Source organism: Chlamydotis macqueenii, chromosome W, assembly GCF_036417535.1.
Source record: "Chlamydotis macqueenii isolate bChlMac1 chromosome W, bChlMac1.mat, whole genome shotgun sequence".
Classification (NCBI taxonomy): Eukaryota; Metazoa; Chordata; class Aves; order Otidiformes; family Otididae; genus Chlamydotis; species Chlamydotis macqueenii.
In genome coordinates, this window is record NC_141592.1 from 49596385 (window position 1) to 49610783 (window position 14399).

At 47.3% G+C, this 14399-nt stretch overlaps 1 protein-coding gene across 1 annotated transcript; it reads left to right on the forward strand.

The window, feature by feature from the left end:
• Positions 1 to 939: 939 nt before the first annotated feature.
• Positions 940 to 9802, forward strand: LOC147596782 (uncharacterized). The gene is made up of 2 exons (XM_086769641.1): positions 940 to 979; positions 8481 to 9802. The coding sequence occupies exons 1-2, from the start codon at positions 940 to 942 to the stop codon at positions 9800 to 9802; spliced, it is 1362 nt and encodes a 453-aa protein (XP_086625767.1).
• Positions 9803 to 14399: the final 4597 nt, after the last annotated feature.

A 14399-nucleotide genomic window follows, 5' to 3' on the forward strand; every position in this document is an offset into this window, starting at 1 on the left:
AGAAAGCGACCTTGGAGAGGGGAGCTAGGAGGGTTGTTATTGAGCAGTATGTTGCTGCTATCCGGGAACTGCTGTTAGCCAGCAGGGCACATACTTGGCAGGCCTTGCTGCATGCGCTGGCCACGCGTGCATCAACACCTGGTCAGTACTCTTCCACTGAATCTGCTGAGGGTATAAACAGAGGCGGTTCAGAGCAGAGGGAGAGAGAAAAGACCCAGAGCACACTCTACGAACAACAGGGGACGCCCTGAAGGTGCTGCACCTACCTCCCTTCTCTGCTCTGACCCCGCTGATCATCATCCTCCTACTTGGCAGTGTCTCTGGCATAGTCGGGTTGGTAAGACTCTCATAAAGGGAAAACAATATGCTAGTAACTGCTTATGCAAGGCTATAACAGAGCAATAAATACTGTTGTGCTTTTAAAATATCATATGTTGGGTGAATTTTGTGCATAGGAATCCTATGAACCGGTTACAGGCGCTTGCAGTTGGCAACCATGTGGTTGAGAGCCTCTAGGTAAGGATTAAGGGGAAAGCAAATAAAATAGACGTTGTTGTGGGAGTCTACTATCGACCACCCAGCCAGGGACGATGACACTGATGAATTATTCTGCAAGGAATTAAGGGATATCTCTAGGTCAGCTGCCCTTCTCCTTATGGGTGATTTTTAACTTCCCGGATGTCAGCTGGGAATATCATACAGAGGACACAAACAGGTCCAGGAAATTCCCGAAGCACGTTGATGATAACTTCTTGGTGCAGGTACTAAGGGAGCCGACTAGGAAAGGTGCCCTCCTAGATATGTTTTTTGTAAACAGAGAGGGACTTGTGAGTGAAGCTGGTGATTGGTGGCTGTCTTGGTCACAATAACCATGAAGTAGTTGAGTTTCAAATTGTTGGTGATAGGAGAAAAACTGCCAGCAAAACTTTGACCCTGGATATGGGGAAAGCAGACTTTGGGCTGCTGAAGGAACTAGTTAGTAAGGCCAACCGCATCCTGGGCTGCATCAAGAGGAGTGTGGCCAGCAGGTCGAGGGAGGTGATTCTCCCCCTCTACTCTGCCCTGGTGAGACCCCACAGTAAATGTTTAAGAAGCATTTCTGAGATAGAAAAATCCTCTTATTTAAGCATTTTCATTTATTTTCATTTCATTATAGAGTGCACCCTCAGCAAGTTCACCGACGACACCAAGTTGTGTGGTGCCGTCGACACGCTGGAAGGGAAGGGATGCCATCCAGAGGGACCTTGACAGGCTGGAGAGGTGGGCCCGTGCCAACCTCATGAAGTTCAACCAGGCCAAGTGCAAGGTCCTGCACCTGGGTCATGGCAATCCCAGGCACAAATATAGGCTGGGCGGGGAATGGATTGAGAGCAGCCCTGAGGAGAAGGACTTGGGAGTGCTGGTGGATGAGAAGCTTAACATGAGCAGGCAATGCGCCTTTGCGGCCCAGAAGGCCAACCGCATCCTGGGCTGCATCAAGAGAAGCGTGGCCAGCAGGTTGAGGGAGGTGATTCTCCCCCTCTACTGTGCCCTGGTGAGACCCCACCTGGAGTATTGTGTCCAGTTCTGGAGCCCCCAACACAAGAAGGACATGGACCAGTTGGAGAAGGTCCAGAGGAGGGCCACGAAGATGATAAAAGGGCTGGAGCACCTCTCTTATGAGGACGGGCTGAGAGAGTTGGGGCTGTTCAGCCTGGAGAAGAGGAGGCTCCGGGGAGACCTGATAGCGGTCTTCCAGTACCTCAAGAGGGCCTACAAGAAAGATGGGGAAAGGCTGTTTAGTAGGGCCTGTTGCGATAGGACGAGGGATAATGGTTTTAAAATAGAGGGGGGTAGATTTAGATTAGAAATTAGGAAAAAAATTTTTACGATGCAAGTTACAGAACACTGGAACAGGTTGCCCAGAAAGGTGGTGGAGGCCCCATCCCTGGAAACGTTCAAGGCCAGGTTGGATGAGGCTCTGAGCAACCTGATCTAGTTGGGGATGTCCCTGCTCCTTGCAGGGGGGTTGGACTAGATGACCTTTGAAGGTCCCTTCCAACCCTAACCATTCTATGATTCTATGATTCCATAATCTAAAGTCTTCTTAAAATGTATGATACAAAGAAAAACCTTAAAATTTGAAACAAGAATAAACTAGGACCATGCAGTGTTGCAGAGAGAAACAGTAGTTTGTTATGTAAACTGCAATTTAACCTTCTAGGGCAGTAATGCTTAACACTCAGTAAAGCACCTCAGCTGGTAGCTGTTGTTTGTAAAAAATAAACTAGCAAAAATGTATGTGTGGGCAATTGTTTGGCTGTTTTGGTAAGATAGTTGCTGCCTGGGAGTTGGTGGGATACCAGTTACAAGGATATTAATTTTTTTCACCCCTCTAATTTTGTCTCCTTTTCAATGCTGTCAGGAGTGTTTTGTGGGGGCTTTTGGTTTGTTCGGGGTTTTTTTTGAAGGGAGGGGGAGTGAAGAGAGTAAATTACATTTCTCTCCCACCCTTCATTATTCAGCAATAATGTTTTTTGAAGTTATTTTCTATTTAATCTTTTTGTTTTAGTTGTGTATTAGCCTTATTCAGCATCATGTACTACCACAGTTCCACTGGCAGTAGACCTATAGAAATTGGTATCTGGTTCTTAAAGCTTGAACTTGAATGGTTAGAATGATAAAATAGTAATTGTAGATTGACTTATGATGCTAAGACACTGTAGGGAAAAAATGTGAATCAAGATCTTCAACTCTGCTACATATTTTAGATCGGATTTGATGCATGGGTTTTTGCATATGCGTATGGGCACTGTATATACGTACATGGGGTTGGCAAGTTAACTTGCACCACTTCTGTTTGCCCTTTTCACACATGCAAAAACACTGTTTGTATGAGTTCGGTTCTGTCCTGGTTTAGCCCTACTCAGCAACTAAAATACCACACAGTTGCTCGCCCCACCACCCCGCAGTGGGACACAGGAAGGAGAACTGAGAAAGAAAAGAATGCAAAGCTTGTGGGTTGAAATTAAAAAAAAAAAAGTTTAAGAGAACAACAGAGAAAAAAAGAAAACAGAAATGAAAAAAACCCAACAATAACAGGAAAAACTTAAGCACATAATTTACACTACAATAACTCATCAAAAGGATCCTGATACCCAGCTTCCCCAAAGTAACACAAACCTTGCCTCAGCCCTTTCCCCACTTTATATACTGAGGATGATGTCACATGGTAATGGAATAGCCCTTTGGCTAATTTGGGTAAACTATATCAGCTGGGTGCCCCAGCCACAGGAGCCACCAGCTCCAGTTCTCCTGCCAGCTCAGGTGAATGTTAACTCTATCCTAGCCAGAACCAGGACATTATCCACCCCTTATTCCATACCAACTACATCATGCCCAGATCCTATGCCTTCCAATTAATCATCACTATTTATTTTTTCTGTCTTTGATATACATATATATACACAAACAAAGATATCACTCCCTTAGTCTATGGGCTATCCCTCCAAAATGTCTGCTGAGTTCATTTAGTCCATGACTTTGGGCGCCATCTGTCATAACAATCTCTCAGGGCAGGACAGATGATGCAGTGTTTGCTCAATTGGTGTATATGGTGCGACTGGTTTATCATGTTCATGGTCTGCAGGTTGAAGTTGTGGACCTCGAGTTGCTGGGTGCTAGTTGCTAAAGCCAGATCTGGCTCCATCACTGCTGCATTTTGCTCGGTTTTGTCAAAGATCAATCTTTGTTAATATAGGTGATTTTTACTATAATAGCTTTGATACGCCATTGTCATAGTTCAGCCCCGATCGGGACCAGGCTATGTTACTAAGTTACCATTACAGGCAAAACAGATTCGACTTGGGGAAAACTATTGCATATGACAATAGTGTGCTTCATACAAGCTTCTGCCACATTTGTCGTGTGCACCTGACTTCATCTGGATCCGTAGATAACTGCTCATTGTCCAGGTCATCATAAACGACCTCCAGTACAGCTAATTCCCTCAGGTACTGGGTACTCCTCTCCATGGTGGCCCACTTGCCTGGGTGACATATTACAGCCTCCTTGAAAGGATACCTCTCCTTCACACCTGACAGGAGTTGCCTCCAAAGGCTGAGGGCTCTTGTCGCTTTTCCAATTGCTTTGTCAATGCCCCCTTCTCTAGAAATGAACCCCAGCTCTCTGCCCTCTAATTCCAGGCTACTGGCCCAATTATCCCAGCACCAGAGCAGCCAGCTGACAATGTGCTCACCTGGATGACAGCTGAAATTTCTTTGCATGTCTCTCAACTCACTCAGGGATAGAGATCAGGTGGTTACTGTCTCATTTGTGAGTTCTTCCTCTGAGGAAGAGGAGGAGTCCTCCTGCCAAGTTCTTCCTTGGCGTGAAGCAGGCAATTCTTCCTCTTCCTCCTCCTGTCTTCGTGACAGCCCTGGTTCAGGGTAGTCTGTCTACTCACTGACAGGGCAGTATGCTGCTTCCTCCCACTCCCTCTTAGGAGGCGCTTCTTTGTCCCTGTTCTGCTTTTATTTAGTGGGGGGGGCTACGGTGGCAACTTCTGTAAGAAGTTGCTAGAAGTTGTTCCCCTTTGTCTAGTGGACTTGGCTGGGCCTAGGGTGGACCTGCTGCTGGCCAAAGCCAAGCCAATTGGTAGCAAAATGTTCCCTGATAACGCCTCTGTGATAATGTATTTAAGAAGGGGAAAAATAGAAAAAAAAAAAAAAAAAAAAGAACATGTGAAGATGCTGAGTGGGGGCAGAGAGGGGGGAGGTGTGAGCCTTGTGGGCCTTGCAGGCCTCACCCTCTGGCCTCCCACTGGGGGGGCTGTCTGGGCCCAACTTAGCCCGGCCCAGCTGCAAGAAGTGGAGATGAGATGTGAAGAGAACCTGAGAAGCAACTGCCTGAGCAGATTGTAAAGAATTTCTTGGGAAAGGAATGGCTGCAGATGCCAAGGTCAGTGAAGAAGAAGGGGGAGGAGTAATGCTACCCCTGGCCGAGATTCCCCTGCAGCCTGTGGTGGAGACCATGGTGAAGCAGGTTGTCCCCCTGCAGCCCATGGAGGTCCACAGAGGAGCAGAGATCCACCTGCAGCCCATGGAGGACCCCATGCCGGGGCAGGTGGAGGCCTGAAGGAGGCTGTGGCCCGTGGAGGGCCCGCTGGGGCAGCTGTTCTAGAGGGACTGCACCCTGTGGAAGAGATGACCCACGCCGGAGCAGTTTCACAAAGGACTGTGGCCTGTGGGAGGGACCCCATGATGGAGCAGGGGAGGAATGTGAGGAGTTCTTCCCCTGAAGAGGAAGCAGTGGTGTAAAGCAACGTGTGATTAACTGACCATAACTCCCATTCCCTCTTCCCCCCTGTGCTGCTCAGGGAGGGAAGGTGGTAGAGATAATGTTAAGCCTGGGAAGAGGGAGGGGTGGGGGGAGGTTATCTTATTCTCTTTCTCATTATCTTGCTTTGGTTTTAGTAATAAATGAATAGCTTTCCCCAGGTCGAGTCTGTTTTGCCCGTAACGGTAATTTATAAGGATTTCTCCTTGTCCTTATCTCAAACCTCAAGCCTTTTTCCTTATACTGTCTCTCCCTAGTCCCTTGGAGGGTGGGGGGAGTGAGAGAGAAACTGTGTAGTCTGGTCCCAATCGGGGCTAAACTACGACAGTCCCTTAATAATTGAGCAGACCTCTACTTCCAAGTTTTCTTCTTGCATGCAGGGGCAGCTGATACCAGCATGAGTTCATTCTCTTGTTCTTCTGCAGTGCCTGTTGCTGGACTTTGAGTAGCCACAGTGCAGGTCAGTTTGATTTCCCTCTTTTTCCCTTGAGGGTGCTGCATGGCATTGAGCAGTGTTTGGGTGATACTAGCCAGGGCCCAGCACAGCGCAGTAAGTTGTGCCTCAAAGAGGGAAGGGTATACAACCAGGCTCACTAGAGATGAGCCTTGTGGTGATGTGCCAAGGTTGGGGGTGAAATCAATAGCCCAGCTCAAGTGCATTTACACCAATGCACACAGCATTGGCAACAAGCAGGAGGAGCTGGAAGCCATTGTGCAGTGGGATAGCTATGACTTGGTCACCATCACAGACACGTGGTGGGACGGATCTCATGACTGGAGTGCTGCAATGGATGGCTACAAGCTCTTCAGAAGGGATAGGCAAGGAAGGAGTGGTGGTGGGGTGGCTCTGTATGTCAGGGAGTGTTTTGATTGCATGGAGCTCAAAAATGGTGATAATAAGGTCAAGTGCTTATGGGTAAGGAAGAAGGGGAAGGCCAACGAGGCAGATATCCTGTTGTGAGTCTGTTATAGATCACCCAACCACGATGAAGAGGCCGATGAGGCATTCTACAAGCAGCTGGCAGAAGTCTCATGATCGCCAGTCCTTGTTCTCATGGGGGAATTCAACTTACTGGAAATCTGTTGAAAATACAACACAGCAGAGAGGAAAGAGTCTAGGAGGTTCCTGGAGTGTGTTGAAGATAACTTCCTGACACAGCTAGTGAGTGAACCTACCAGGGCAGGTGCCTCGCCTGACCTGCTGTTTACTAACAGAGAAGGGCTGGTGGGAGATGTGGTGGTCGGAGACCGTCTTGGGCTTAGCGACCATGAAATGATAGAGTTTTCAGTTATTGGAGAGGTAAGGAGAGGGGTCAGCAAAACCGCTACCATGGACTTGCAGAGGGCAGACTTTGGCCTGTTCAGGACACTGGTTGACAGAGTCCCTTGGGAGGCAGTCCTGAAGGGCAAAGGGGTCCAGGAAGGCTGGACCTTCTTCAAGAAGGAAGCCTTAAAGGTGCAGGAGCAGGCTGTCCCCATGTGCCCTAAAACAAACCAGCAGGAGAGATGACCAGCCTGCCTAGGACTCAGGGAAAAAAGGAGAGTCTACTGCTCTTGGAAGAAGGGGCAGGCAACTCAAGAAGAGTACAGGGAGCTCGTAAGGTCATGCAGGGAGAAAATTAGAAAGTCAAAAGCCCAGCTAGAACTCAATCTGGCCATTGTTGTTAAGGATAACAAGAAATGTTTCTACAAATACATCAACAACAACAAGAGAGCCAAGGAGAATCTCCACCTTTTATTGGATGGGGGCGGGGGGGGGGGGTGGAGAACATTGTCACCAAGGATGAGGAAAAGGCTTGGGGAAGAGTGGCTGGAAAGCTGCCCGGCAGAAAGGGAGCTGGGGGTGCTGGTAGACAGCTGTAAGGGTCGGTCAGAAAATCAGTATTGTCTCAACCTTGTCATCGAGGACTTCCAGGTGGACTATGGACTTGATCTGGCCTAAAAGTTAGGCTCACAACTTGACATGAGTTGCTGCGAGCAGCCTGCCTGAGATGCAGTTTTGTTTTGTTTTTTTTTTCTCCCGGGAACAGAACGGAACTGTTATGGACAAGGCCGACTCCGGCCTAACAACAAAATGTACAACATCCTTGAAATGGCAGACAGAGTGGCGCGGAGGTGCCATGGCTCATCCCTGTTGTCAAAACTGGCAGAGATAACCATGCAGCTGCTATCGAGGAGGATGAATCACAACTGCTGTCTCAAAAACAACGGTGAGAAAGTGCCCTTTAACAGAACTTTGCTAATTAGAATGTACAAAAAACACACTTCTATCCTAAGGGCTGAGAGCAGGCGGAGATCCCCGGAGTAAGGAGGAGCAAGGTTCGCCACTTGGCATAAAAGGTCGACCCCTAACAACGAGACCCCCGAAGAGCTCTCCCCACCAAGGATCGACATCGATCGTGAGGACCGGCGGGATGCTGCCTGGACCTGGGACCATAGGGACACCTTGGACCCGTGGTGGTAGCTATTATCTTCTTTTTTCCCTTCCCTATCTTTACTTTTCCTTTTCACTCCCTTTCACCTATTGCACGCCGCTTTACGGGCAAAATAATAAAGTTTGTGCTGTTTGATTGAAACCAACCCCTTTGGCATGTTCGCCGTAATTTTGCACTTCAAGATCGCATTAAAAGAACCGTCACGAGTCCCAAGTGGGCCGTGACATTTTTCAAATTGGTGTAGTCGGCAGGATCCTGAAAGACAGGGAGGTGCAGGTTGTGTGTGGCCTGTAACAGGGGAAGGATGGTTCGGTCCAGCCGCACCTAGCCCTACATCCATTTGGATGAGAGGTGTCTAGAAAGCAAGGGGGCTGATCCGAATTTCCCGCACACCTCACACACCTAATGGACTTGAAGTGAGACTCTGTCTGACGGGAGTTAATAATCAGATCTCTTAGTGCAAAAGGGGGATCTGTCCTCATATGTATGAGGCTGACTACTCAGGGAAGTGAAGGGCGACTGCAGAGAGTCTGCATTTGTGGAAACTTAAGTTTGGCCTCCCTGTAGTAGATTTTGGTCCCTTCAACCACTCGGGGAAGAAAAGGGCGACGCAGGGGAACTGCGTGTGTGGAAACTAAGTTTAGCCTCTCCGAAGTGGGTTTGGTCCCTTCGTAATAAGAATGGCAAGAAAAGTTGATGATCGGTACTCCTTGTTAGTGAGAAATTGAGACTCGCTTTATGAGTTCTTGGCACAGCACGGTGCCCGGCCGTCCACACCTGGGCAAGATTGGGCTCGGGATAATTGGACAAATTTGCAGAGCGTAGTAGATCGAATGACTTCCTTGCAGAAGGAGGCGAGGGTAAAATCTGGCAGAGGCAAAGCCATAGTTTGTGCTGTTCTGGGTGCCAGTCTGGCAGCAGCAGTAGAGGATCGCCTTAAGCGGCGAGAGCAGGAGCAACAGATTATTGAGTTGCTCCAGCGTTTGGTGGAGGCCCTTCAGGGGACAGTATCCACCCTCGAAAAGCAGCTGGAGGGAGAAAAGGAGCAAAACCTTTTGCTGAAATCTATCTTGAGGGAGGAATATCCAAAGAATTCAGAATTGGACAGTGAGACAGATCTGAAGCTTGAGGAGAGAGGTATTCGACAGATAAGTCCAATATACCCTCAGAAGAAACTGGAGGAAGTGAGAGATCGCTCTGGCGACCACCCTCGGGTGAGACCTTTGGTTAAAACAGAATTCTTTTATTTGAATGATGAGGATAGCGACCCACAGATAACAACTAAGGAGTCGCCATATACTGCTACTGAGCTTGCCAAACTGAAGCGGGAGTATGGGCGCCTTGCCAAAGAATCTGAGACGGAGTATGTGTGGCGTGTATCTCTAACCGGGGGAGATCAAATTCAGCTGAGTGAAAAGGAGGCTGAGGGATATTGGGGTCCTGGAGTCTTTTTGACCACAGGAGATAATCGTGCCCCATGGTCCTTAACTCAGCGAGCTGCCTATTGGGCTGGGGGGTTAAACCCTTTGGAGAGAGGGGATCCTCTTGCAATCACTGGCACAGTTGATCAGCTGGTGGAAAGCGTCCAAAAAGCTGCTTGTTTGCAAATGATGAAAGAAAGAAAGTTAACTCCTAGATGTGAATCTCCAATGATGTTGCCGGTGGACCCTGAGAGCATGACTCCCTTGATAAGGGGACTTCCAGAGTCACTTAAACCTTTGGGGATTCAACTTCGAAAGACCATTGAGGCACTCGGTCCCTTAGAAAGATTGGAGGGCTTTATGAGAGGCCATGTAAATACAACCAATAGCCCCGTGAATGTGTCTCCCTCTGATCTCAGCCCATCTCGACCCTCATCAGGTGATAAAGCAAAGGTGTGGACTTGGGGGGAGGTAGCACAGGAGCTGATAAATTATGGGAGAAAATATGGTCCAGTAAAACTCCCAGAGGACAGACCAAAAGGAATCCGTCAGATAGAAATCAGGGACTCACCCCCCACGTCAGTCAACCTAGCCCTCGTTTTAAAACAGCGGGGGGAGCACAGCCCATGACCCGACAACAGTGGTGGCTTTTGGGAATTAAAAAGGGTGTTCCAAGAGATGTAATGGATGGTTTACCCATTGAAAAGCTGAGCAAGGTGGTATCAAAATGGCGTAACCCGAAACAATACCCACCCAAAGGAAAAGAAATCTCACCCATCACACCCACAGCCCCACCTTTGGAAGACACAGGCAACAGAAACAGTGAGGTTTTTCCCCAGACGCAGGGGAACTCGAACCTCCATTCCCCATCGGTGAGCGAGGGAATGGAGGATGGATTTATATCCGACAGCTCACCAAGACTAGCAGGGGAGATTTGCTAATTACGGCTATTGTGGGTCCAAAACGTGGACTGGTGACCTTTTTGATTGATACCGGTGCCCAAGTCTCCGCTGTGACTAAAGAAGATGCACAAAGGTGTGGTGTCTCTCCCTCGAGAAGACGTTTTTGTGTCCTGAATGCTTTAGGGTCAACAGAAGCCATGAGTGTTGCTCAGGTAAAGCTAACGTTGCCGGGAGAGGAAAACACGGTCACTGTTACAATGGTGATCGGGAATATTCCTACTAATTTATTAGGAATGGATGTCCTTAAAGGGAAAGGTTGGAAAGACCCAGAAGGGTTGTGGTGGACTTTTGGGACCCCGCAATTAAATATTAGGTTACTCCAAACTGCACCCTCTCTGCCGTTTAGCAAAGTAACTAATGTCAAACAATATCCCCTTCCCCTGGGAGCAAAAGAAGGTATCAGACCTGTTTTGCAGGAACTTCGGGAGCAAGGGGTTGTGATAAATACACATTCTCCTTTTAACTCTCCGGTGTGGCCAGTGCGAAAACCTAATGGAAAGTGGCGACTCACAGTGGATTTTAGGAGATTGAACGCCAACACCGAACCTTTGACTGCCGCAGTGCCCAATTTGGCGGAATTGGTAACAATAATTCAGGAGAAAGCTCACCCAATTATGGCAACTATAGATGTTAAAGACATGTTTTTTATGGTACCTTTGCAACCAGAGGACAGAGACCGTTTTGCCTTTACGTGGGAAGGGCAACAACATACTTTCACCCGGCTACCCCAGGGGTATAAGCACTCTCCTACATTGGCTCATCATGCTTTAGCCCAAGAATTGGAAAAAATGCCAAAACCTGAAGCTGTAGATGTTTACCAATATATTGATGACATCCTTGTGGGGGGGGAAGAAATAAAGGAGGTGGAAACAACCCACCAGAATATAATTTCTCACTTGGAGAATTTGGGTTTGCAAATTCCTCCCGAAAAGGTCCAAAAGCCATCACAAGAAGTAAAGTTTTTGGGAATTTGGTGGAAAGGGGGAATGACGTGTATCCCACCGGACACCCTCACTTCTTTAGATCAGATTAAAATGCCTGAGTCAAAAAAGGATTTACAACATGCTTTAGGACTATTGGTGTTCTGGAGAAAACATATTCCGGACTTCTCCATTATTGCTAGACGTCTTTATGATATGCTGAGGAAAGGGGTCAAATGGGAATGGACCCCATCTCAGGAAGAAGCTATGCAATTGTTAATTTTTGAAGCAATGGCTCACCAGGCTCTCGGTCCTATCCACCCTACAGACCCTTTTCAGGTGGAATGGGGATTTGCCATATCAGGATTATCAGTACACATATGGCAACGGGGCCCTGAGGGTCCAACTCGGCCTGTGGGATTTTATTCTCGCAGCTTTAAAGATGCCGAGAGGAGATAGGTTTGTTTGTGGTTAGCGTGGCTCTCATAGAAGTAGAGAAAATTGCACGCCAACAACCAATCGTACTGAGAGGCCCGTTTAAAGTGATAAAGGCAGTTACTAGTGGGACCCCTCTCCCTGACGGGGTGGCACAGAAAGCCTCAGTACGAAAATGGTATGCCCAGATTGAACACTACCGTAACATTTTCTTAGTCACCGAAGGAGCTTTAAAACACTTGGCTATACAAGAAACAGAAAGCTTGGATGGCAGCCAAGATAAACCTTCCTCTGTCATGCAAGCGGCTCCTCCTTTCTCCCCCGACCAAGCAGTGAGTGCCTGGTTTACCGATGCTTCTGCAAAGAGAGAAGGGAAAGTATGGAAATATCGAGCAGTAGCACTCCATACCTCCTCTGATGAACAAATTATTACAGAGGGAGTGGGCAGCGCCCAAGTAGGAGAGTTAATTGCAGTGTGGAGTGTTTTCCAGCGTGAAGCTCAAGCCACTTCTCCTGTCCACATTTATACTGATTCCTACGCTGTGTTTAAGGGTTGTACTGAATGGCTGCCTTTTTGGGAGCAAAATGAATGGGAGGTTAACAGAATCCCAGTGTGGCAAAAGGAAAAAGGGCAAGATATCTTAAACATTGCTAAACAGGGGAACTTTGCCGTGGGATGAGTAGCTTCTCATCAGGCAGATGGGGACTCAGCGGGTGAATGGAATAACAGAGCGGATGAGTTAGCAAGGCTAGCCCCTGTACAAAAGGACCAAGTCACAGAAGATTGGGAACGCCTGCTAGAATGGTTGCATGTAAAGCGTAAACACACAGGAGCTAAGGATCTGTATCGTGAAGCCCTTGCTCGAGGCTGGCCTGTCACCAGAGCAACATGCGAAACTTGCATATCTGCCTGTGAGCAATGTCATAGGCGACTGGAAAGACACCCTTTAGAAGATGATCCCCTGCATCTAAGAGAGGGTAAAGGTTTGTGGGATGCGTGGCAGGTAGATTATATTGGACCCTTTAAGAAATCAGGAGGGAAACATTTTGTGTTGGTGGGAGTGGAAATAACATCAGGACTAGTCCAAGCAGAAGCCTTTCACAGGGCTATGGGAGAAAGCACTGTGAAAGCATTGCGACAATGGTTTGGAACTTTTCCAAAACCACAAGAAATACAGTCTGATAACGGTTCCCACTTCACTGCCAGAATAGTGCAGGATTGGGCACGAAGTGAAGGGATTAAATGGATTTTTCACACTCCTTATTACCCACAAGCTAATGGTATTGTAGAGAGAACCAATGGTTTGTTGAAACGACTTTTGAAACCACAGGAAGGCAATTGGGATGCTCGCCTGTGGGAAGCTGTCAAAGGTGTAAATGACAGATGGGGGGTAAATGGATGCCCTAAAATCACTGCCTTCTGTCCAAAAGCCCCTACTTTAATCCCTTCTTTAAAAGGACCGAATGACTCTAAAAATCCAGCTCACTTCCCAGGACAACCTGTTTTAGTGGAGCTTCCCACTGTGGGAACAGTACCATTGGTCCTAAAAACCCCACTAAATGCATATGCGTGGGTAGCCTCTGATGCCCTGGGAAAGGAACATCGGATAAATACCCGTTGGATAGTACCATCATTTTAACTGTGCCTCAAGGAGGCAAGCTCTGTTATTTTATTTTGCAGAAGAACTCCGAGGGACAACAGAGAGTGGGAAAAGCTGCACATGGATGATAATTTGGAAGCATAAATTCTAAAAATGACCAATTTTTTAATTGGACTTGTGATTGGGCTTACAATATTTTCCTGCATCTTACCACTAACCTGTAATCAAAAGAACACCGAATGGCCATGGTCTCACGCCCACCTTAGGTTTACAGGAAGCATGGGACCACCTTTTAAAATGGTTGGACTTAAACTTGGCCACTGTGGTTAAGCATGAAATGGAAATGTACTCAGAGCATGAGTGGGGCTGGGACAGAGACAGCAGGGCTCCCCTCTTGATGGGAACAATTGGAGAAAAAATTCAAATAGGTTGCCGAATGGTCAATGGATCTATCCGTGAAAAAGCAACCCAAATTACTGTAAGAAGAACTAATGATTCTGTACTCACAAAGAGTCTCTGTGTCCTTGAAAAGGAAAAATTGGAATGCTGGAGTAATTTTACACTAACCCAACCTGTCTTTGTAATCTGTCTCTGGAATACCCAGAAAGGTGACGTGGCACTCACATTTAAATTTAAAATGGCCATTATTGAGCCAACAACAACTACTACTCCCAGCCCCAACATGACAACAAACACAGCACCACCTACCACTGAACCAATTATTGTACTGAACCCGAAAATTTTTGGGATTGGACCATATGTAATCAGAAATATGGGCCAGCAACAGATGTTATTCAATCCGTCATGGTCCCTCAAACAAGTTGAATTGTCAATGCAAAATAATGCTTCAGAAATTCAGCCAGCTTGCTCACCTTTCCTAAAAACCTCTTATGAGGGATGGACAACCTGGCTGCAAAAACGGACCCCTTCCGAGAAACGAATAAAGAGAGACCTAACTGGTGTTCTGGGGACAGGATTGGGAGTTCTAAATAGTATCGATTCAGAGGTATTGATGAACAAATTGGCTACCACAACTAGTGACCTGACTAAATTGCAACGTCCTTTACGATCTTCCCTATTGGCTTTGGGAACTAATCAATGGATGTTATCGAATATATTACCAAAATGGGAGAAGGTGAATGAAAAGGACCGTGAATTGGTCATAGATGCACTCAGTGTGGTCCAAAACAACCTCTCCCTGGCTCTCAGTTGTATCCAAGCTCAACTGTGGATGCAATCAGTAGCCGCATCAATTAGAAGAGAAGGTGAAGAAGGCACTTTCCCCACTGAAATTCAGAAAATAGCTTGG

Coding starts and splice junctions, on each gene's coding strand:
- LOC147596782 (XM_086769641.1), top strand. CDS start 940: ATGGGGAAAGCAGACTTTGGGCTGCTGAAGGAACTAGTTA. Junction 980..8,480: donor GCTGCTGAAGGAACTAGTTA/GTAAGGCCAACC, acceptor TGAGAAATTGAG/ACTCGCTTTATGAGTTCTTG.